The sequence below is a fragment of the Lonchura striata genome, chromosome 13 (assembly GCF_046129695.1).
Source record: "Lonchura striata isolate bLonStr1 chromosome 13, bLonStr1.mat, whole genome shotgun sequence".
Classification (NCBI taxonomy): Eukaryota; Metazoa; Chordata; class Aves; order Passeriformes; family Estrildidae; genus Lonchura; species Lonchura striata.
Genome location: NC_134615.1, coordinates 11,291,722 through 11,317,195, shown reverse-complemented (window position 1 = coordinate 11,317,195; position 25,474 = coordinate 11,291,722). Strand labels below are relative to the sequence as shown.

Below are 25,474 nucleotides of genomic sequence, written 5' to 3'. Positions count from 1 at the left end.
TACTAAACGGCAACTCCAAATGTACAGTGCTGGATCAAGGCCATAATGCAAATCAGATTTTGGTTGTTTAACTGATAATTTCTATCTTTCTTTATTCAAATAAAGAAAGGAAGGGGCAGAGTTCATAAAACAAGATAAAAAGTAATTTTTATTTAATTAAAACTCTTCTGCTTGCATTATGAGATCTTAGGAGGAGTTTCCTATAAATTATGATATTTTTGGCTTCATGAAATCACCCATCTTCTGTTCAGAGATAGCAAGCAATGAAGTTTAGCCACACCCAGCAATTCCAGGATGTGTCATTAATCCTTATTGTTCACTTCACCTCTCCCCTGACTTAAAAACCTGCTCCCTAGGGCACACCCAGCTCTGTAGTCCTTTATACATTTCTTGAACACCTCTTTGACCCAAATAAATGAACAAAGCAAGAATTATTAACAAAAAAATCACTCAGAGATTAATTCATAGTAAATAAGATTTAGTAAAATTCCTAAATAAAAATCACATACAATTACAACTTAAAGATGCAATTCCCACATAAGTTTATGCAATTATTCAGTTTTTTCACTGAAATGTATTTTCATTATAATACTAAATTTTACTGCAACAAACCAGTAAAGCAAATTTTTAAAAGTTAACTCTCAGAAGCATTATTACACAGCTATGACATTCTGAAAGGCTAAAACACACAAACACATCCACAAGTGGCCACCAGTCCTATGCAAGCACCTGAATGAACACAACATACACACCTGTTCCCACAGCTGATAATCACTTCCTTTTTCAAAAAGGGAAACATATCCCACAGTGAGGAAGCAGACCCAAGCCATCACTCCAAACAGCACCAGCCACCTGCGGAACAGGGACTCCATGCACAGCAGCAAGTACATGGCTGCAAACACGGCCAGGGCAGCGCACACGGCGATGATGAAGGCAAGGTGGGAATGAGCTTCCTGCAAATGCAAAACAAACAGTTACAGCTGGTCCAAATGTCCCCTCAGAAAAATACAAAATGCACCAATACTGCCCTGGAAATAGCTTAGATACCTGTGAAATAAGTTAACCTGGGTTTTTAAGTAGACTAGCTGTGGCAGCATGAACATTTTCTGGTAGTCACACATACAGAGCTAATATAATAAATACTATTATAGATACTCATTCTACCCCAGTTCCACTGTTATTATTTTCCAAACTAGCTTAAAAGGCAATTCCCAAACCACTATGTTCTAACTACAATGTAGCTATAATGCAGATGTACCCAAAGAAATGCATTTAGAGTTTAAACTTTGCTAAAGAGGAGTGTAACAGTGGTCTAAGTTCCACAGAGGATAAATAGTTAAAAATAGTGTTGCTCCTTTTTTCCCTTCCTAAGAAATAAAAGGTAAAAGGGATACAAGTGCAATTGGTAAGATTGGATTTGCTTCTAAGGAGACTTGAAAACCCTTTATTATGAAGCACAGGGTTTGGAAAGCAGAGTTAAAAGCCAATGAAGGATTATAACAGCTAATTTACTGTCTTTTTACAACATTATCTTTAAATCAACTCTTCTTCTTACCAGCTGTCAGCTGGGCTTGTACAACACCAAATTTCTTTACAGAAAATCAAATTACACTACATAACAAAAAAATCTTTAAGCTGCATCTTTTCTATGCCTATAGGATCACTGCTCTTTGCTAACTATTGATTCCACCAATCAGCCATTGTTTACACTGGGAGGTTCCTGTTGTGTTTTTATTAACAAAAAAAAATTAAAAAGGAAATTAACATCTACAAATATTTCAAGAAAAAAATCACCTCAGGAATAACCTGATGAAAAACCAACAAGTCATATGAGAAATGCAGAACATTTTAACTTCTGTTCTTGTTCTTTCCTTGGCCCTTTTAGTACTTACTATCATAGCTAGCATTCAATACAGATTAGGATTTGTTCTTAATGTATAGAAAGGAAAAACAATCCTTATACCAATTGTGCAGGTGCCTGACAATCTCTCCTCTTTTCCCATCCTTTCAAAAACATACACAGTAATACATGCACAGTTACTTGATATCTTTCAGCACTGCAACTTTGATACGGTGTGGCTCAAAATATTACACAGCCAAAACGTTTAGTGCGCTGTCAGGGTGACTCCTTATCCTCTCTGCAAACACTGAACACACACAATAGAAGTTTACTCACAGCAGTAACAAAGAAGATTATAATAAGAGTAGTCCAGAAGAGGATGGCAATGAAGAGCAGCAGCAGCAGGAGAGGATGCTGCTGGCTGGTGTAGCGGTACTTCTCGTAGAGCGGGTCCGATATCCTGCCGTCATCGCTCTCGTTGAAGAAGTATTTCCCTTTAGCTGGCATCTTCTCCCAGGCTGGCTGCTATTTCTCTCCGTTCCCAGTGCACACAATGACACAGCTGAAGCCACTGCTTCAAAGAGAAGTTTTGTCGTTTGGCTGCTGCCTCTGTGATCTTCAGGCACACCGAGTAACCCACGTTCTCTGATTTTGCTTCTCATGAGCATCAACTTCAGATTTCCAATACAATCGAAAGCAAGAATTAGCCTCCCCAAAACCACAGGCAATTCATCATCAGCACTAAGCATGAAGCTCCAGATCAACTTGCATTGGTGCAGACAGGTGTTTTTGGCATGAGGGTTTTTTAAATTATTACTTTGCCAGTCTCAAACTCCTTTCCATAAGCTTGACTCTCACTTCCTGGGATGAATCCTGCAGAGAGACAGGATTAGTAAATTCATAGTTAATCATACACAGTGTTCTCCAGGAGGGAGGGAATAAAAACAGTTGATTCCTTAAACTTTCCTTGAACTTTCTACGTGCAGGCTGTGACCAGTGAGCAGAAGCTGCGTGCTGCTGGTGGGTGGGAGCCCAGGAGCCTCATGTGTGGTCAGCAGTGCCCGGCAGTGCTCACCAGGGGCTGCTCTACTCACCTGGCTCTGGCAACTCAAACACTTTCGTATACAAGTGTACTACATGTGTTTTTTTTCCTTTTGAGCAAATGACACAGTTCCTGTCAGTATGTTGTGTAACTGAATGCTCACAACTCCTTGGAAGCTTTGTGTATCTCTGTGTGTGTATAATCATTAATCACAATACACTTGGCGTTTTTTCTCAAAACATGCTTCTTAAAAATTAAGAAATCCGCTTTTATTAATTTCTCACTTTAATTAATGCATAGAAAAATGAGAAAATACAGCTGTCCAAGCCAAAATTCATTAAGCTTCTTTTTAAAGATACTTAACATCTAGTCTTGTATTTCATTCCACTTTAAGTAATACATTTCCAAGGCAATACATGTGTTCTGCTAACAATGAACATTTAGGAATAAACTGTATTGTTTATTTCTAATGATCAGTATTTTTCATACAGGTTAATTAATATAGTTCATTCAATGCCAAGAGCCATAGAAAAGAAGCATGGGGATTTGATGGAGGAAAGCATGAAAAACAGGATTTTGTCTTATTAAAACTTGATAACAGGACCACAGCTTCTTTGCCACTTGACTGCCGTCACCATGGTGCCCAAGGCCACTGCTCCAGGGAGAAAGAACCCACTAAAACACACTTTTTTTTCTTTCCCAGAAAAGCCAAATCCCAGCCAGTAACTTTCAAAAACCAAATGCTTAACTGCACACACACACACATTCAGACTGCTTTCATACTAAAAGCAGGAAAAAGTTTCATAAACCATAGTGAGCAATTCTGCCTCTGGTAAATAGAGCCAAACACTAACATCCTATCCAATTTTTAATGACCAAGCAGACAAAACCAGATATATCAACAGTGAGACTGGACCAAAAAAAAAAAAAAAAAAAAAAAGTGTACTTTTGCAAAATGTGAAACTAGAGCTTCTTTCCAGGGTGCCCCACAAACTTGGATTAATCACAAAAAAACCCATATTGCATCACCCTTATTCAGTAATATCCAGAATAAACTGACATATATATTAACATATTATTATATATATGTATAATAAGCAAATTAAATTGAATCTTTCCCATTTATAGTTAATGGTATACCTAATGTCTCACCTGTACTGGCTATTACTGAGCTTTTCGTCATAATTAAAGTCCTCCCATTTTTCACTTAAAAAATTCTTTTGGTACTCATACCATTTGCATGTGCATAATAATACTCTTGGAAAGAAGTGTGAATCTCAGAAACCACTGACATTTAAAGGAGAGATGAAGAAGTTGAAACATTTGCATCATGTTTTACTGCATTTTTCAAGTCAAAGGTAACTGCATGATTACTTCACTTGAATACAAGCCAGTTTTTTCCTGAAGAAGAAACTCAGAAGATGTGCACAGGGGCAAGTATTTCAATTTGAATTTGTCTTTCAGTGACAAAGACAACACACTCCAGACAGTGGGAAGGTTTGGCCTCTGGTGCACTAGAGTGGCAGACAGCTCATGGAACAGCCTGAGAAATTCCTTTACCATGGGGCTGGGGGGCACTCTGCCTGATGTGAACGACTGTGTGAGAGAGATGACAGGCTTGCTGTCCCAGTTACTTCTAGAAAGTGTATTTCAGAACAAAACCAATTAAGATCTTCTTTAATATACTTGCAGAATTATTATTTTGATGGCAACTTTAATGATATAGATGTATTTTGAGAGGGAACTTTATTTTTCCAATTAGCAGAACCCATTTTCAAAAAATAACTATTAATTACTAAACAGCAACACATTCACAATTATGTGGAAGAAATTATCCTGTCTTGGGCTACTTAATACTAAAATCCAAGAAAAATACTTCACAGCTCGCTTTCTGTAACTTCTCCTGACTACCTCAATGAAAAAACTGTACCACGAATTATGTCTATTCTACAGGATTATACTGTGTGGCTGTGGTTCAATAATCTACTGCTCAAAAAATAAAAAATGGGTGCGGTGTCATCTTAGAACCACCTCTGAATATTATTGAAGAGTTTTACAGAACATCAGATTGAAGAGACATGTCTTTTCAATAGCCTAACCCATTTTAATTAAAAAGAGATTGATATCTCATTGATTTGTTTCTTCCTGGCTGATCTTCCCAGATATGCACTGCAAGTAATTATGAATGACCCCTGGGTCATACAATTTTCTTCTCAGAACTCTACTAGGCAAAGAAACTCCCCAAGAGTACTTTATTGATTTACCAAGAATTCATAATGCACCACATAAATGCTGCTTTGAGGTGAATAATTCAACTCCAAATTAGTTTCAGTTTGCATCCCATGTCCCACTGCCACTACAACCTCCCTTTTAAAAGTCCCCTCTTTTTATGTCTTTCCTCCTTTGATTTTTTTCCAACAGCCTTCTGGAACTGCAGAAGGCAGAGTTGAGAGAGAGAAAAAGATTCTGTCATGGGTGGTATCACACACTGGAACAAGGATCAACTCAACATGGTCCTGTGTATATGCTTAAGGATCATGTGGGCACTGTGCACCACAGCATCACTTTTACTCTTTTTGGTCATTGCCTCTTGAAGATTTGTTGTTATGACATGCCAAGAGAGGTGTAACCCTGAAACAGCAACAAGCCACAAAAACCAGAGGACATTCCCAGAAGCACCAGTGGCAAACATACAGAGCCAAATGGGGACTGGATCTGGGCTGCTGCCATAAAGCCATCAGCTGCTCTGATCAGCAGCTTATCAAGAAAAAACCTCATTTCTTTAGAAGCCTTCATTGTGTTTGGATGAAAAAGAGAAGGAATTATCACCCAGGTCAGGATATATAAGAAGCAGCCCTGGTAGTGTGGGTTGGAAACTGTGCTGAGAGCCTACAGGAGCAGCCACCAAACACACAAATATGATTTAGTCAGATCTGTGTGAGCTTCATAGCCATCTGCAAGCCAGTTAACATGAAGAATTTTTGCCCATTGAATATGTAAAAACATTGGACATGTGAGAGGTATTAAAAAAACTGGACAACAGAATACCAGACTAGAACATGAACCAAAACACCTATTACCTTCCAAATCTACTGTGTTTCAGTGGGAACAAGGATGTGCTCAGATTCAGCACCAGAACCTCTTCTAGGTAAGTACTGGGCAAGACCTGACAAAAGCACAGCCACCTTTCACCTGCAAGCAAAAAAGACATCATTTCTGTCTCCCACAAATCTGAGTATTGCTCTATGGTTTCCTCCCCAGAGATGGGAATTTCCAAGCACTGCTAAACTCTCCAGTCTCCTTCTGACAAATCAGTAGAATTTTGTCACAAAAAATACAAAAGCAATTATTATTTCATTAGCCTACCAGGCTTGGATTGAATTTCTTTCTTCTCCCAGGCTAGTTAAAACTGTCCACCAGGCTTTGTGTCAATTCAGAAAATGCCACATTTTCTGAAGACCTGGCTGAAGACACACATTTCCTGAAGACTCAACAGCTGCAGAATATGGCTTGAACAGAGCCTGTAAGAACGGAGCATCCAAGACATGGAGAGAGCTGAGCACTAAGTCACATCCCAGGAAGCTCTCTGGAGCTCTGGCACAAAGAACAGTCTCCCCTCAGCATTGCAGAGTGGAGCAGCAGAAAGAATGATCTGCTATCTGATACAGAAGTCAGACTGATAACAACAGAAGAGCTCTTGGGATGGCTTCTTTCACTCTCTGCACCCTCCTGCCCACCCTCTCACACACCAGGATGGACAGACAGCCAGTGACCACATCCTATTCCTCCTCTCTTGGGAGAATTATTCAGAGCAGCTCCTGACCAACTTAAAGCCTTTCCAAACAGAATCCAAATATGTTGCAGTTCTGTCTTTAATTTCTAACCTCCTGATATATTCACAAGCAAACACAGCCACAGTAACCACCTAGATAATTTATAAAGTATTTTTCTCTTAGTTGTTCATTTGCCAAGAACTCAAGACCTGATGACCCAGAGCTGCCTGGTTACCAAAAAGCAGTCTGAAATTTTAAAACAAACCTTAATAGAAAGAACCAAATGAATGGATATAAATTGCCTTATTCCTCTCAATAACTTCTGTATAAGAGCAAGCAGAATCATTTTTTCATCTTTAACTATTACAGCACCAGATAGCACAGTTTTGATTTCCATTCTATCTTTTGTTTCACACAAATAACAACAGTGTTTCTGAAATTACTTTAGCAATTTCCATGACAAGAATGATTGCCGACTGCAATTACCCATTATCAAATACTAAAAGGGAATCAGGAGTCTATAAACATGCAATAGAATAATTGAAGGAGATTAGTGGATGAACTATGAATTTCAAGCAAAAATAATCTCCAGTCTAGTGGACTCCACACTAGTTCAGGGTAGGAAATGAACTTTATCAATCCAAACATACACCACAGGAAATACCATTCATGTTAAAGACAACACTTCTTCCTTTTAGACTTTGCTTTCAAATGCTAGCCTGCAGCTACCTTAGCTTCTTCTACCCATACAAAAGCACTGAGTGGAGAACAGGTGTGTTTTCAATGATCTGTCTGCTAACAGTAAGTTTCTTTACAAAGGCATACCTTTTTTAATACATATTTTGAAGTTTTTCATGTGAAATTTCACCTTCGTTAGTTACATTTAATTGTAGAAGGACTTCTGCAACACAGGAAAAAAAAATCTTACTTGTATTCACCTTTATTTTCTCACAAAAAGTGAGGATACCCACTTCAACAAACCAGCACTCTTAAAATACCAAATCAATACAAAAGTAGTCTGTAATTAAAAAAAATACTCCATGACATATTAGAGCAATCAGTGACACTACATCACTTAGGGTTTGCCCTTGAACGTTGAAAGCCACAGCAATGATAATGCTAAATGTGCTGCAAAGAAAGCATTGAAACTGAACTTTTTAATTCACATTCTTATTTCAGTAGATTGCTTCTTCTCATAATGTTTGTTCTCCAATGCTATTTAAAGTAGGACTAAGTAATGGGCTGTTTAATTTGGAAGCAGTTTTTCAGTCTCTTTTACAAGTGGAAGATGTGAAATAACAGAGGCTGTGGTTTCATAAGCAGCCAGCTCTGGCCAGCCAAAGGAGGAGGACTCATCCACACAGAGCCCCCATCCTGTACCAGGCACCTGCACCAAGTTCCTGCTGGGCTCTCTGCAGAGCCCACTCACCAAATACAGCACAGAAAGCCAGTTTTGGCAGGTCACTTCCCTGTCCGGGTGGGGAGTGCAGCAGGTAGCAGAGGTACAGATGAGCTCCACAGCTGGCCCGGGGTTTGGAAAGGAAAAGCAAACCACAAGTAGGAAAGCAAGCACAGCAGTGAGCTCCTTAACTGACTCATCACTTCTCACAGGTCCACAGCCTAAGGAAAAGAATATGAAAAATACCACTGCTAAAGCTGGGGCAGGGAGAGGGTGCATGATGCTAATTTTTAAGCGCCACTATTATTGCAGAATGTGCTTTGAAGAAAAATATTACAGTCACAAAAATAAATTTCTGTGCTACGGATCCAGGTAGGACAGAAAATGGTGACAGAATATGGTTCAGAAAACCAATTGGTAATTTAAGACAAGTTCACGAACTAAGTCTGTAAAAAAGGAAAAAGAGCCCATATAACCAGACTGCTGCAACTGAACTACACAGGAGAGTTTACTACTGTTCTAAGTTCTAAGGTACTTTTTATTGTGAAAACACATAATGATTCAACCAACAAATCTATTAAGCCTTATAATTAAGTGTTGGGTCTGGCTCAGCAGGGCCGGGGAGGAAGCAGTCCTTTTATAATACTGGTTTTCATAAGGAGCAAACTCCAGGGTGTAAAAAGATACATCACACCAAAAGAGAATTGAGCTATGCTTTGCATCTTTCAAAACCAAGGTGTGTGATTATTTCTTGACTTCCTGACCCCCTGTCACATCTTACAGATAGACTTTTTGATTTTAGCTGATCTAAAATTGAACTTACCACTGCAAGAGTCAATATTTCCCTTACGCTTTCAGTTTTCAGACCTGTTTAAAATTCATGTCTTTGAACACAGTGTCCTCAGAAGCCAGAATAGCTTTTCACTGAGTAATTTCAGTTTAGTTATATCAAAAACAGAGTGCTTGTGCCATTACTGAAAGTACTAAAACCTGTAATATTGAGCTATATAAACTGCAGAAAAAAACCCTGAAACACAGAACATTAAACTTCAACACCATGCAGAAAAATATTTTCACCTAAGACCAGTACAGGGACAGAATCTCTGTGTGTCTAAGCCCCAATAATTTCAACAAGAATTTCCCTGATTTTCACAGAAAGTAAAACTCCTGACATTCACAGGATATGTTTTTTAAAAAATAAATGCATCACACTAGGTAATACTGAGCCTTTACTGGAATCAGCAATAAAACAAAAATTCAAGAAAGGCGTATTTGAACGGTCTTTTTTTTCCAGGCATTATCTCATTTAAGTCACAGAATTACAATAAATAGCAAAGTTTTCTAAGCTCAAGATAATTAATTACACCTAGAATGAATTCTCTCAACTGTATTGCAATATTTTGAATATGCCTCAGATAATCTATTTCAAGAAAGCAGTCAAGAAGCACAGATGTGGCAGAGTCAGACTACCAGGGTGTAACTGGACTTTTCTATCACTAGATACAACAGATGTGCAAAAAGTAAAAAATTACAAAAAATTTAAAAATCACTGCAAACAAGAGTGTAATGGGCATCACACATGGCTCTCATTTTTTTCCCGTCCCACGAAGTTATTTAAGGGGAATGTACAATTCAATACAGAAATGAGTCTTGCCCCAATCTAGGATAAATCATGTATTTGCACAGAGCAGGTGCAATCACAATATGGCAGGGACAAGGCAGGAAAAAGATAACACCTGCCCTAAGATAAGAAATCACTTCCCATTTCAGTCGAGTCCATCTAAAACCAGTGAAACAGAGAAGGAGGCTCTCTCCTACCTACAATATTCCCACCCCTCTGAAGTGAATAGAAATACAAACTGGCATCTAAAATTCAAACATTGATATCAACAACAACTTCAGTTTCCTTGATTTTTTTTGGTCCCAGTATCTAATTTTTACAGAGCCAAGTATTTTTTTAAGCATTTTTTTTCAAACATGGTTGTTTCTAGCTGAATTTCTGCTTACTCACCTCTTCCCTAGGCAATGCCACTTCAGAAGCAAAACTCAGCCCAAGGCCAAGAGATGGACACAAAGAGTGTGACTGTGCCTCAGTACCTGGAGCAGTGCACTGCACAGTGGTACTGCAGCACAAGTATTTTTGTTAATGTATTAAATACCCTTTACTAAAGCAAAGTTTTCATACTATTTAAGGAAGAAGGGGGAAGGTAAGGAGGCATTAAATCCAATCTCCCTTTATTTAATGACTAGTACTTCAAGACTAAATCCTATCAAATACCTTTAAAAATCTTATTTCTCTATACTATTCATTACAGGGGAATTTTAACGTTCCCCAAACTAAGCATGCAACTTTTGTTACACCACCACATCCGTACTTCACAGCCAAAAAAACTAAAAGTAACACTTGCAATAAGGAAGTTCCCTCCCTTGGAGGTTAAATATTAAAAACACCACCAAAGAGACAGATATTTCTGATGGAAGCATTGTTTCTAGAGTCATACCCTACCTTGGGACACAAAGCTGTCAGACACCCAAAATTCTTTTTTAGTTTTCCAAAATGCAATACCAGGTTTCAGAAAGGTCCTTTGTGGAGTCATTCTGAAATAAAACTATGATAAAGGACTGAAAACCTCAGAAATCTTCTATTTTCAGTCTCACTTTATAGCAACACAGTAAAAAATTGTTAGGAGTTGTATAAATATTTGTCAGTGATCCAGACAAAGGGCCACAGGAGCCAAGAATTCACAAGGGCCTAGGTAAGCTGCTTTGGATCACAAGGAGGGAATCATGCAGAAGCAGTGAGAGCTTCCCAGTGACAACTAACACGCCTCATGGAATTTTGTTTCCACACTAAGTTTTGATTGTCTACTAAGATACTAAAATGTCTGAACACAGATCTAATCACTATCACTCTCCTTGTTTCATCTTATCTTCCATCTTACCATTTCCAAAGCTTTGTTTGACAGCCAGCCCTGCCAAACCATTCCTAATGCCAACAGGCCACTGGAAACTTGCACTGTGCAAAGCACTGACTCACATGGGGAAATGGGGATATCTCACCTGGCACACCTAAAACAAAGCAGGCACTTAAGTTCTCCTGAAGCAGCTTTATCCTTTGGATATGCTGATACTAAAGCCAGTTAATAAGTATTAAAGTACAACTAGTTAAATCCAAACCTGAAATAATACCACAGACAAAGCAAATCTTCAGGATGTGGCAAAAGTCACTCCTCAAAACAGCTTGCAGTTACTGTCTCACAGCTACACGAGGTTTACAGAAGAGCTTTCCAAACTGAGGCATCACTAACACCAGTGAAGGTTGCACTGCTCAGTGCCCAGCCAGCCCCAGGGCTGGGTGTTCACCCACCACAGCAGCACTGAGAAAGCATTTTCACCTGGACTGCAGCGCTGCGCTGTGCACAGCAGATTACTCCAGGCTTTTATTTACTGGGACCACTGATAAGAAACACATGCTTGTTGTTTGCTTACCATTACAGGCCACAGGATTCATTGGCAAAATCCATATTTCTCTGCTCCACCATGGTCTGGTTCCATCATTTTGAAATTCCTACAGGAGAGTGAGTGCAGCCCACTCAGGTTAAATCCTTGACACTAAATCTTTTGATGTACCACACATGGGAACCTGCAACAAGACAGGGAATCTTTACTCCAAGGACCACCATAGGCATTAACAATGCTTTATTTCTTCCCCTCATAGTTTAAGGAAGAAAAATCTTCTCAATCTCCGCCATACATTCTATGAACCTTTACTCAGACAATCAGTAGAAGAAAAAGTATTTAACTATATTGTGACATGCTGCAGCATGAATATAACCTGATTGAAACAATCATAGTTGGAAAAGTCTGAGAAGGCTCAAGACTGATGAGAGGCATTGTCTTTATGCTAACTGATGCCAATGCTTTTCAAGCAAGGCCTGCATGACAGCAAAGGGAACTCTGCTAAAAATAGGATAAGAATGTTTTACTAACTTTCACAGCACCATCGATAATGAAAGTCCTACTTTTTCAATAAGTTTTGTTACACATAAGACCAAATATCAGCAATAAAAAAAACTCCATGAAAGGCAACTTAAATTAAAAACTATATTATTCAAAACAACTTAAAATATTGCAGATCAGCAAATATGACAATATGGCAGGAAAACAGCTGGAAAAAAAACCAAAAGCACACCAACAAAATATTCCTTCCCAGGAACTTGTAACTCTGGATAAAGACTTGTCTACTGCTAGTGTGGAAATTAAGACATTCTGACTCTAAGTTTGCTTGTTTTGGAGTACCAAGGGACCCACTCTGGGAAGCAGAAGGTAAATGAAACTGCCAAATAATCTGGAACAAAATCAGAAGGGATGCAAAGTATTTTATCACAACAAGAATTGAAGTAAATCTACTGCCATTTGCTGTTAATTTTTTGCTAAAATATACAAACTACTTGAACCACCATTCAAAATAGTCACTCCACTCTGTCACAGTGGGTTAAATGTCCAGCTCATATCTAAGTCTTGGGACAGCTGTGGCCACTTCCATTAGATTTTGCCCAGGAGTAAATTGTACCTAGCCAAGACCTACATGCATCTGCATTAATAAAAATTGGGTGAAAGATGGAAAATATTCTTATGTAAAAGGTCAAAACCCTGACAAAGGCTTTTGGGAGCCTTGGAGAGAGATGAGAATAAAAGCCACAAGATATCTCAGAGAGTTCATCTGAAAAGTCAGATATGAATCTGCTGTGTCTGTGCATGCATAAAAGCAGATAAAAATAAGACTTCGTTAAACCTGTTACATGTACAATTTGGAATGCCTAACTAAACTGCTGCTTTACTTTCACTGTGTCATGTATCCAGTATTAAGGGTGAGTGTCTGATAATCACGAGAGATGCCTCCTGTTCTTCTGAAATGGACCAGTGTCATCTGGGGAGTAGCACATGGGGAGATGCTGAATAGTTAGAGCATCCCAGAAATATCACAGTGCCTTTTAGAAAAATGAACTGTGACAGTTTTAAAAATCACCCCATGTTTATGAAGGTGCTTTGTTGTAATTCATAATTTATAGCACACCTTAGAGAATTACAATGCAATTTAGAGAATTAATGTAATAACTATACAAAGCTGACAAAGTTTCACTAACTTTTTTTTTGTTATTTTTAAAAGCTATGCCTAAAATCATCATTTTATCCAGAGCCCCTGATAAACAGTTACATGCAAGATTCCTTTTAGTTACAGAGGGATGAAGGTGCTGCTCCATAGAAGCATCCTCAGGATCAGGTCCTGGGGATATTCCTGTCCTACACAGACATTATAAACAAAGATAATGCACCAGAGAAATACTTCACATCAAAATGTAAAGGGAAGAGAATTAAAAAAGTAAAAGGTTCTCTCTGTATTTGTAACTGAAGTTCCTCAGAGACACAGAGACCAGCCTGCTGATAAGCAGCAAGTTTCCGCCTGTAAAGTGATACACAAAGTACTTGGAGCCAATTTTTGATCTGCAAGACAGACAAGCCTCTCTGCATTCAACACTCACCACAGGCACCTATTTCCCTAGCAACAGCTTGTGGGGTGCTTTCATTTTGACTGAAGAACATTTAACCAGTTACATTATGAGCCCTGCACCTTGCTGCTACAGCAGCACTTGCTTTTCACACCTACCAAATTGTTATTTGTGTGGCATTGAGCTGCTGGATCAATGCTGCACCTGCAGCACAGATTTGCTTCACCATATTTTGGTCATTTGAGTTTTTTTTTGTTTTTAACTATCTGAACTTTATCAAGCTAAAACTGGTCAAAAGTGAAAAAAACACCAAAACCGTGCCATATTAAAAATAGGTAACTTAGTTACTTGGTAACACCCCTAATATTTTCCACATGTTTCCTTTGTTTGAAGTTTGGAGTATTAGAGCACAGAGAAGTACACAACAGTTGTGTATGTAACAAGCACAGTCCCTGATTAGTGTTAGGGAGACTTAAATCAATCAAAGGAGACAGAAAATGTACCAAAATAATAATGCCACATCAACTATTCACCATCAGATCAAATGGGATAATGAGTATTTTTTTAAAGTACCAAAAACTGAGAAATTACAATCTAGGAAGTAACCATTCAAAACTAAGAAAAAGCAGTATCTTTCAATGAAAATGTAATTGAACTACATAACTGATCCATCCCGAGTTTATCTTCAGATGTTGACGAAGGAAAAAACAAATTTCCATGAAAATCTGCTATGCCCCAACAGAATACAAACTACTAATGGATATAAGCCATAGTCTGAAGATCCAACCTGCTGGTAGTTCATTAAAGATAACCATGATTCAAAGAGCTTGCATTTTACACAGAACTCCAAGGAGAAACCAGTAGTTACACACAAGGAAAGTGCTCAACCAAACCCCGTGCTATGAAGCAGCTCAGGAGCAGATCTGGGAAGAGCAACCAAAGCTGAGAGTTCACTGGTCAGTTCTTCCCTGGTAGATCATGGAGCTCCTGTAGAAGCACAAATCACCCACTTAATTAGTGTCAGGTGTTCAAAATTACTTCTAACTCTCACTGAAGTTGTTCAGCACAATTTAAGAGCAGGCCTGAGAGTCAGCTATTACCAAAAGCACAAGAACATTATTTCAATAACCACATCCTGTAGTTAAAACACAATAAATTCCAGAACTATTTTTCTCTCTTGTAATCCCATATTCCATCTTGTGAATATAAAAATTTTCAAAACCTTCTGAAGCCCTTAGCCCCTGTGTGAGGACAACTAATGTGTTTAAATGAAAGAACTCCAATTCATTTCTTTCCTCCCTCCTATGGATTTTCTGCTGACAGACTCCAAGTGTGTGGTATCCTCTTTCTTCTCGCCTAAAGGAATTGACCTAATACCAACAGCCACCCACAAAAGATGCAAACAAAATAAATGAATATGCACAAGATGTTTTAGGAATACATTAGGTCCAAGCTTATAAGATACAGATAATTTTGGACTATAACAACTTATTACAGCAAACCTCTTTGCTGGCACTTAAATATTTGCTGGACTTTATTATCATACTTCCAGAAACATACAATTCCTGGAGGAGAATGTCTGTTCAGCTGTGGCAGGAAGCAAAATGCTGGACTTTAAATATCACATAAAATAATAATTAAGTTATTTCATAATAGCATTATATTTTCAAAAATAAATATATAATTAGATAAGAATGCATAATGTTAAGGATAGCAGAATGCCTGTGCTTCAGCTCCCACTGACAGACATGGTGGTTACAAAAACAACACAGCAACCAGGGCTTAAATGCACTTACAGAAACTCGGGGGATCTTTTAATGCCAGTTTTTCAGTAGCAAATGGAATCAGCGTCCCTGAGCAATGGTGTGACAGAACAGGGGATGGAATCACGAGGCTCCTTTCCATTCTTTTCACGTGGCTGAAACACCAGCACTGTTTCTGAGGTACTGCCACCAATGCCTGATTGCCAAGGTGCAGCTCCGTCCCTGCCCGAGCAGCAAACCTGACCCCACAGGGGAGGCCCACGTGGGGAATCAGAGGTGTCTGGGATGTGCTCAGCTGCAAACTTCTTCAGCAGCTTATTCATAAATCTCCATCCTCCCTACATGCAGAGTTTAGGTCAGTTTAATGAACAGAAACAGAAAGTTTTGCTGTTCATTTTAAAGAAATAAACCCACAGATCCTGGCTCCACAAGAGGGGTGTCTACAGTAATATTTGCTCAACAAGTTTCTTCTTCTCTTCCCTCTTCCTCCTCACCACTTATTCTATGTTGTTGCCACATCATTCTTTCAGTATGTGCATGTCACTGTTTCTAGGACTACAGATCAACACAAAAATAACCATTTATCTCTCCTAGGTTTTGTTCCTTTTTGCCCAAGAGGCAGACAGGATCGGTGATGGTGTACAGCAGCTTTGAGGGCAGCTCAGCTGGGATAGCTGAGAGCAGTTGGCTGCAGAGCAGAGGCAGAACAACGAGGTGACAGCAGGAATGTGCTCCTTAGCCTAAATGCTAAGGAGGGAGGAACTGTGCTCCCACATGTGCCCCAAGATGAGGAACAGCCCAGACAGATGCAAGGCAAGAGCCAGGAACAGAAGAGATCAGCTCCTCAGGGGAAACCAGACCTCTCAATGCCTTTAGCACCAGGCAAGTAGTCAGGGTGGTCTGAAATTTTCTATTTTAACACATGACAAAAGCCATTAACAGTTGAGTTATGCACAGTCTCTGACCTGCAGGAAATATTCAAAACTGTAAAAAGAAGGGATTGATAAATATATGCAAGCAAGGAAGACTCACTCGAGTCAGATTGGCCCACCCCACCTCTGAAAACTGAAAGAGGAGATCCAAGATCCTTTCCCAGAGCAGGGAGAAGAGTTGTAATTGCATCATTTTTCTAGATGAGCAGCGTCAATAATTTCAGCTCTGAGTCAGTCCTGAGCCCGTCAATGCCCTGTGGAGGTCCCTGGGGCACGGTGCAATTAGAAGTGATGACTTTCACAACAGGCTGCTGAGCAGGATCCAAACACAAATACACTTATGAAAGAAAGAAGAGCTGCTACTTTATTTTTCAGTAAGAGCAAGAACACACTGCCAGTACTTTGGGCAACTTCCAGCAGCCAAATTACTGTTAATGTCCAGAACATTTTCCATTTATGTCTGGGAGCTTCCAGGATGAGTAAATAAGACCTCATGTACTCTTATTTCTATCAACATTTCACAGAATGAAAAAGCCAGAAATAAATCAGACTTGCTAGAATCACCCTGTGAGCACCACTCACATATTTTGGCTGCCAGGTTTATGCTTTCACCAGTAAACACACTTCAAGTTTGCTACCTAAAAATCCAGTCATTTCACACAGATTAAAAAAAAGATGCTCTTCCCTTCCAACTTACAATTTTTGCATGGCAAGATATACACGAGAAGGATCTGTATTCAAGAGCAAGAAATAGGGGAGGAAGAACTGAGGGACTTTGCAGATAAAAAGAACTATTTGAAAAGTTTAGCTCACTCTTCTAGACAGAAGGGAGTTAAGTACACAAACAGAAAAAATATCAATCATTTGTGACCAATTTCCAGCTCCTACTGGTTTTTATCTTGCACACCTTCCAGAGGCTAATCTCTAAACCAGGTATTTTTTGCATTTGATTACCAGCTTCAAAAGACATGAGTTCACAGTGAGAAAAAAAATACAAACATTTACATTTTTAGTGTTTCTGATGTAACACATTCCACAAATATTTACAAATGCAAACCCCATACACTAACAGTTCATTCGTTTTGTTGGTTTTAAATTAATTTCAACAAATGAAGCAGAAACCACTGAAATACAATGTAATGCACAATATGACAAACCCCATATTCATATTTATCACTGAGGCAGCCCATTTTATCCAGGAACTAACATCCAAGTGTTTCAGGGCAAGGAAAATCATAAGCCATATGCAACCTTTCAGTGACCTTACCTGTGCATAAAACAGGCAAATCTACATTTTTAGGTACTCTATGTATTACACACAGACATAAAAATTCTGTAACATTCATTTAAATCATAAAACAATGGTTTACACCCAACTTCTACTACTTTATCATCATGCTAAACCTAAGCATACAGACCTAGAACAAGGAAAGGAAGGAATGTCTGGTAGGTATTTTTGTTTAAATCCACTCCTTAAAATGACTATTAGCAATTACTCTATTCAGACAGATATACATTGAACTATACCAATAATTTCATCACTATTTGGTAAAAGTACCTATAAGCACATATAAGCACAAAGAAACCACAGATGATAAAATAAGTTGGAATTAAGTATAAGGAAACAATCAAAACTTAATTCTCAAAACACCAATTGCTCCACAGCATTTTTTAAAGTCTTTTTTACAAAAAGACATTGAAAGTGTTCCGTGACAAGCATAGAAAAAGGCTTTCAATGTCTTTCACACAAGCTCCCAGCTTTAGGTGGAGTTCAAAAAACTGCGTGGGACACAGCAGATCTGCAAGAAATGTGCAGAAGTTCAAGTGACATTCAAAGAAAACCAGTGGGGTACAAGAAAAAAGTGTCCCATAGGGAAACATACTGTACACTGTCAGTTGCAGATGTCAAGCACAAATTAAGAAAACATTAAGACACATTTTTACATTTAGACACTAGCTAGTGTCTAAATATCATGAACATGGAAACCAACATTCATTGAACTCTCCACCCACACGACTGACTTATGAAATCCTGATTTCCTAGACAGGATGACAAACAAAAGAAGTAAAATAAAGTGAAATCAAAGCTGCACATCAAACAAACTACACATAAGAGAGATTTTACATGTACAGTGAATACTAGATGTCCACTTTACCAACATATGGCTGGAAACAAATCTGTACTGTGAACATAAAGCAAGGACTCAAATCAGCCACAACAAACAAAACTTAAGATTTTGCAAAAAAATATATTCAGGGCAGCAAGAATAGTAAGCAATACATTAATTTTTCTAAGTGGTGTTAGATTTTCTCAATTTCCTTGAATGTTTCCTCCTTTGGCTGAGATGAATGTGAACGTTAGCACAAATTGTGCTTCCCAGGGACGCTGCCAGGGCCGTGCGTGAGTGACCTCCCCAGAGGCAGACCAGACACGAGTGGGGCTCCCCACTGGCAGCCAGGGAGCAGCACTTGGCTCCTCCTCTGAGCCCTTGAGTGACTCTCCCAATTTGCCCTGGTTTTATGACCCTACAGAAAGGATCAAGAGGAGGTCAGTGTGAGGAACAGGGATGATTCAGTGAATGACGCATCAAGGAACTCAGACTGCAGATCAAGAAATCCCAAAGAAGAAAAGGCAGATTCTCATTCTGGCAGAAGTCAAACAAAAGAAGAGCCAGGAAGTTCATCAATAAAGGCAGATTTTTGTGTCAGTACTCTGACTTTGAGCAGGCAGTATGCCTAGTTCTGGCCTCAAATTAGTCTCTTGCACAAGCAAGCTACAGTGCAAACCCAAGGTAACTGCATCAATACAAAACCCTGTGGCAGAATCCAGAAACGGAGCATATAATCTTCACCATGTATTTCTTCAATTAATATGTTTGAAATTACTGGGAAATAGATATAAAAAAACTAAAGGTCCTAAGAAAGAGTTTAAAAGTTTGCTGACTTCACCAATAAGACAGGAAAAAAGTTATAAGAATGTTTAAGCCCACTGACACAGCATTAGTATTTTATGAGAATATCAATGTTAGCAGATTTTTAGTGGATCCTGAATCACAAAATTGTGTTTTAAACAAAGTTTTTAGCATGTGACTATTGAGAAGAACTCACCTTAGGCCAAAAGGTGGTAAAAATTCATAAAAGCAGTGAGAAATCAGCATACAGCTCTGAAAGGCTTTTTTTTTGTAAACAATTCACAACCAAAAGCTATGTTTGGCAATACTGCAAGGAAGGTGCAGTGTCCCCTCAGGTTACCATCATGTTATTAAAACTCACTGTTACCTATGTTCCATGTGGTTAGCTATATAGCAACATAGGAAGGAATAAACAATTAATGAATAGTTAATGAATAGGAATACAAGCAATCATCTCAAGGAGATTAGAACTAGAGAAAACTACATCTTGAGATCATTCTGACTCAAGTTTTACTTCCAATAAAAAGGCACACAATACGGTCTGTGTGCTACAAATGATCTGTCCAAATTATCAAAGACTTTTTTAAAGGCTATCATGGCAAAGAACACGGCCTATCTAGGTACAGAAACAAATTATCAGCAGATCTATTAAAACTTGAGGATTAATAGCATGTAAAATTTCCCATAGTAACTGCCAGTGTACAAACTCACAGCCTCTCCTGTAAAGAAAAGCAGAATAATTTGTCTCATGTTTACTTTATGTTGGATAACAGTATACACAAGTAATAACTAAGGCATTATTTAACTTGCCCCTGACAACGTTTTGTGCAGCCACCCTCTCAGCTGATTGTCTAAAAAACGAGTGTGATCATAATTACCATGTTGCTTCCCTGGTGTAAGAATATATATTTATGCCACCTGGGTGCACAGCTGGGAGGTGAGGAAGCTCTGCTATCACAAGCAGCTCTGGAATCACAAATTCCTCCTGGCTGTCACAGGAGCTGACACATACCTGAAGTTTGCCTGGACATTACTAAAGCTCTTTAAACTAACAGCCCTTCATGTGACAAGGGGACACAGGAAGAGCTGGCTGGTTGGCACTGCAATGAGGAATGAGCAGCACTCAGCCTCCTCTGCTGAATGAGACACCAGCAAAGATCATCCACAATCACCTGGACTCAGCCTCCTCTGCTGAATGAGACACCAGCAAAGATCATCCACAATCACCTGGCCTTGCTGTTCCCTAGCAGAACAGGTGGTTGGTTCATTTAAAAACCAGTTTTTCAGGTCTGAACTCAAATTGTATGGTAACCATGCAACAGACCACCCGAGGGTCCGTGACTGGCCAGAGGGTCACAGAGCAGCACAGGGAAGAGGAATCAAAGGCTGCTTGGATCCTTCTCACAGAGCAAAGAAAAGCCCGTGCTGGGGGTGTCAATACAGGAACAGGGATATGGGAACCCTGGGAAGCATTGACCAAATCCTAAAGAGCACTTCAAAGAAGGAAGATATGGCAAAAAGCATGCTGTATAATTTGTTCTGCACTGACAGGCAATCACTAGCATCACCTGGAAAACTTCTTTAAAAATTCCCCTTACTACTAGCTCTATGTCTTTGTGACTGTCAGCTATCTCATGCCTCCAAGAGTTAAGTATTTCTAGCTCATGAGACTCCAGAAAAGTTTATTTACTTTAAAAAGACAGAGTCAGAACTGGTTTTAATGTCCAGGGCATTTGTTCCTAAGGTCCAGGCTCAGTGAGTGGGTGCAGAGAGGCAGCACCCAGAACCCTGAGGTGTTAAAAGCACTTGCACATAGGGTGGATACAAATACAGCTGGCTGGTGCCTTGCAAAGAAGGCACAAATCAGGGTGATACCATCACTAAGTTGCAGACAAAAAGAGAACTTATTAAAATTCAACCATGAGGCAGTGGAGCTGTTCCCCACTCAGAACTGACACACTTCCCCTTGCCCACTGCCAGGCCACCGCTCTGACAGCACAGTTCAGGTTACAGCAATTTAAAAGTATTTCTGGATAACCTGATTTTCAACGTGTTAGGCAGCTGCCTTCAGAAGGGCTTTTAAAATACACCAGGTTTCAGAAGACATACACTGCCTTCTCCCTTCTGGTATCTCCAGAGTGCCTTCCCATCAAGGGCACTAACCCAAGCCTGACTCTGGATCAGGGCAAGTTCTTCCCAGGTCCACTGCAGTATTATCATGCAATAATAATACAATATAATTAGGTCTCCTCTGCCTGCAACCTATCCCAATTCTGTGAGGGCAGTGCACAGTTAAAGAAATCTTTCCTTCTCCTCCTGGTCTCACTTTTTTCGCCTCTTGAAAATCCTTCCATTTCTAATGAGATTTTCATAGCATGTAAAAACTGCAACATGCGATTCATGGCTTTCCAGTTCCCAGAGTTCCTGTACTTTCTACAACCAATACTCCTCAGAATTACCAGCAAGTAGTAAGCTTGGTTGTTCAGGTGGTTTTTTTTTGGCCACTGCTTCCTGAAAATTGGCTGTTTGTAAATGCACAAACCCAAAGAATGATGCCTGGGATACTGATACACAGAATAGGATGAAGCTGTCATTCAGAAAGATAAAAAGAAACAAGAACAATATTTTGGATTCTGTGGCCTTCAGAACTGATGCTTTAGTTTTCTTTTTTATACCAATAGATGTTTATGCATCTTTACATATATGCATTCTTAATGGCAGCAGAGAGCTCCAGGAAAAGCCTAACCATAAACAATGCAGTTTAAAAAAAGTACAGGAGAATATATTTCTAAGTACAGCTGCTTGCACAAAAGTAGGACAGAAATTAATTCAACATGCAAAACAAGTGTTTAATGCTACTCTGATAAACCAGTTCAGCTACACCTACATCCAAATTCACAGTGTAAACATGCTTGACAAATGGTTATGGAATACAGAGTTAATATAAGAAAAGAGCAACTCTTATTTCTTGCTTAAATTTGTCCGGAATTTTGAAAAGCAAAACTTCCCCCTTTACACTCCCTATATATTATTAATGAATTGCAATTTAATCTCCTTTATCTAACAAGATCCTTAAATAATTGGTCTGCACCTGACCAGAAGCAATTAACACCCACATACAGCTCTGCTCTGACAACCTGTGTCACTGGATCATGTTCTACAACTCCACAAGTGAGGTCTGAACATGCAAGCAATCAACACATCAGCTCGCTGGGGAAAATAAAACAGCCTGTGTGGAATTTTGCCTTTTGTGGCACTGTAAAAACTGCATCAAACTGTCTTCACCAAGTAACTATACTGGGGTTTTCCTATTTCTTTGAAAGGTAATCATGGTGTTCGTACTGTTATCAAATCAAGTTCTCACTTTCTCCGAGCAACTCCTAGCTTTGAGTACCTTCCAATGTGAATTTTTTGTTATTATCTAATGTGCAGCAAGACTGCACATTTTCAAGCAAACCATAATATACATCAACTCAACTGTTGCTGTAGCACCGCAAAGCATCTTCTGCCTTATTTTAAAAGTGCAGCATCCTGAGGGAGGGAGTGCGGGCTTGTAATTGTTACAATTAGCAATCTAAAAATAAAAAGCAAAAACTACTAAATTCAAAACAGGATACTCCTCAGGAACTTGACAAAAAAATTGATGATTTTTAAAAAGTACTACAGTGAAATATTTTTATGTTCATTTCCTGCTGTACAAGAGGAACAGACCTCTGTTAAGACCTCTTAAGAAATACTGAAATTGGGATAACAAATCAACTGGCAATACGTTTGACCAAAACAGAGTCCAGGTCACTTTTCCAGCATGTTTCAGAAGTATAACTTACTACTTGGATAACCAGGAGCCCAATTGTACAGTACAGCCACCACTGATGCAGAGGGAATTGTCCCTGCCTGTCTCTCTAGAAGTTCAACAATGTGTTCTGGCCACTTCCTCTAGCCTGGTTGTTCTGTTCCTACAGAGGAAAAAAAAACCATACTTAAAAAATGCTTATCCTATGAAAAAAAACTGCGTTTTGTCCATTTAGCTTCATGATTCATCTCTGCAGCAGGTCAGATGAGCACCAGTGCTGAGTTCAGGGCGGGGTGGAAGCACAGGGGCAGGAAGTGAACAGAGCTGCTGGCTTCTAGTGACAGCTGCTCCTTGAGCCTGCTTAGCTGCACCATAAAAATCAAAGCCTTCAGCATGCTTACTTCTGTGTTCATATTCAGAATCATATATTTCTAGGATAAAAACCCACTTTTTTTACCCAAACATCATTAGTCACTGTTACCTAACAAGTGAGCAGAAAGAGATTTAAACGTCCCAGGACATTCACAAAAGAGGACATGCCCTCCTGTATATACACAAAACCTTGCTGGAAGAAAAAATAAATATCTTGAACAAGGTGGATACTTCATAACAGAGCAAAATTGGGCCCAAAAACCTGAAAACTCAATCTGCTCACAAGAATACAAAGTGACTGGTAGTTACGTCAAATCTAGAGGAAGATGCATTTTAACCTCAAAACCCAGATCCTGATTAAAGTGCATTAGTAATGCCGACATATATTTGACACATTCTCTGTTATATTTGTTTATTGCAACAAGCATGTGTCTCACAAGTACATAAATATTTGTTTCCTTGGTGTTTACATACCTGTCATCTTCACAGCTGAAACTGCCAGCAAAGGAGGAGCAGCAGGTCAGGCAAAGGGTGTCAAGAAGTGAGAAAGTTCTGATAGCAGTACCTCAACTTCCTTTCAAATGAGAAAATTGAACCCAAAATTCTCTTCTGCTACCGTGACTTATTTTTTTGTTTTACTCCCACATGTGCTCAGTAGCAATAACAGGAAAAAAGAGAAAGACACACAGAAAAGTTCCAGCACAAAGTTTATCCTCTCCCAACTTGACCCAATCCGTGTTGTTCCCCACAGCCTATGTCTGAACTTGTTTGAGCAAGCAGATCCTGCCTGAAATACCGCAGCAGATGGACTCAGGTTAACCTGAGCCAGATGCTAAGAATATCTGGCATTTAAGTGATCAGGGCTTTATCACCCATTTCCATTAATTTCAGCTGAGTTTGGATAAACCTCAGTGAGCTTAGTCTGTCCCAGTTCACCTTTGTGAGCTCCTTCTCAGCTGCACTCCTTGCCCAGCCCTTCCATGTGCTCTGTCATCCTCCTGGAATGCTTGTTCCCTCACCCTTTTGGTTACTTGAATGGAAAACAGTATTCAAGTAATTAGTCACTGCTAGGTGGTTTGATCATCAACTAGTTCTTTCAAAGAACCCCTCAGAATGAATGTATATTTTTTATATAAATTAAGCAGAAAATGACCCAGACTGGACATTAAGTAAATAAGTAAATATTGAAACCTAAGCTGTATTATAAATGAAGAGCATCATACTACAATATTTTATTCAACTCATTGAAATTCTAACTTATCATTATTAGTCATAACAAATATTCGTGGAGTGAAAAGTAACAACCTAAAGCCAAAAATATACAGTCACAGGCAAACTACTTCTACATTTGTCTACCTATAAAATATTTACTATGTTGTCTCTTTCCTTGAAATAAAGCAAGCAGTCTCAAGACCTGACAACTTTATTAAAACCCTTTTAAGCATTTTTGTATTGATTCTGAGACTAAGCTTGTGGCTTTATAACAAGCCATTTACAAGGCAGCATTATTTAAAAAAAAAAATTACTGCTATTCTTGCTGAACACCTCAAAAAAATACATTTCTTTTATTGTGGGCTGAATGACAAGTTGCATGACAAACAGTACTTGTCTGTGCATCCCACAGAACAGAAGGTGGGACAAAAGCCCCATCACTGCCCTTAAGAGACGCAGGATCACTGGAGAATGAGCCTGAATTTTACCTCCTGCACTTCACTTTGCCAGAAGGCGCCAGCAGCAACCTGAGCAGAGCAAACACACAGACACTGCGTGAACACAGCAGCTGAGGGAGAGGCTGCCACAAACAGCCAGCTCTGCTCAAAGAAACTTGTCCCCTTTCTCTGACTTACACCAGTTGCAGCCTTGGTAATTTTTGTTACTTCGTTTTCAACTAGAATCATTGCTTATTCACTTTAGTTTTGTGCCCAGAGACAGAAGTTAAACACACCCTGTTGGTTCCTTCCCTCTAATTACAGACCAGAAGCCACTTTTAATGCTGAAAAGAGGATTACAGAACAGCTGTTAAGAGAGGAGCATTTTGGCCATTAGCTGCGAAGGAAGCTCTTAGGAAAAGCTGTGCATACAGCCCTGCTGTCACAGGAGAGCCGGCTTTGACTTTGTTTCTTACTTTATTTCTTTCT

At 39.1% G+C, this 25,474-nt stretch overlaps 1 protein-coding gene across 1 annotated transcript in view; it reads right to left on the bottom strand.

Moving 5' to 3' along the window:
- Positions 1 to 25,474, bottom strand: part of ADCY7 (adenylate cyclase 7) — a 59,804-nt gene that overhangs the window by 30,495 nt on the left and 3,835 nt on the right. Inside the window, exons 2-4 of the mRNA XM_021536135.2 lie at positions 11,544 to 11,697; positions 2,177 to 2,713; positions 753 to 953 (exon numbers count right to left, since the gene is read on the bottom strand). Of these exons, the coding sequence (XP_021391810.2) occupies positions 753 to 953; positions 2,177 to 2,347 (372 nt within the window). The 5' untranslated portion in view covers positions 2,348 to 2,713; positions 11,544 to 11,697. The remainder of the gene's footprint in view (positions 1 to 752; positions 954 to 2,176; positions 2,714 to 11,543; positions 11,698 to 25,474) is intronic.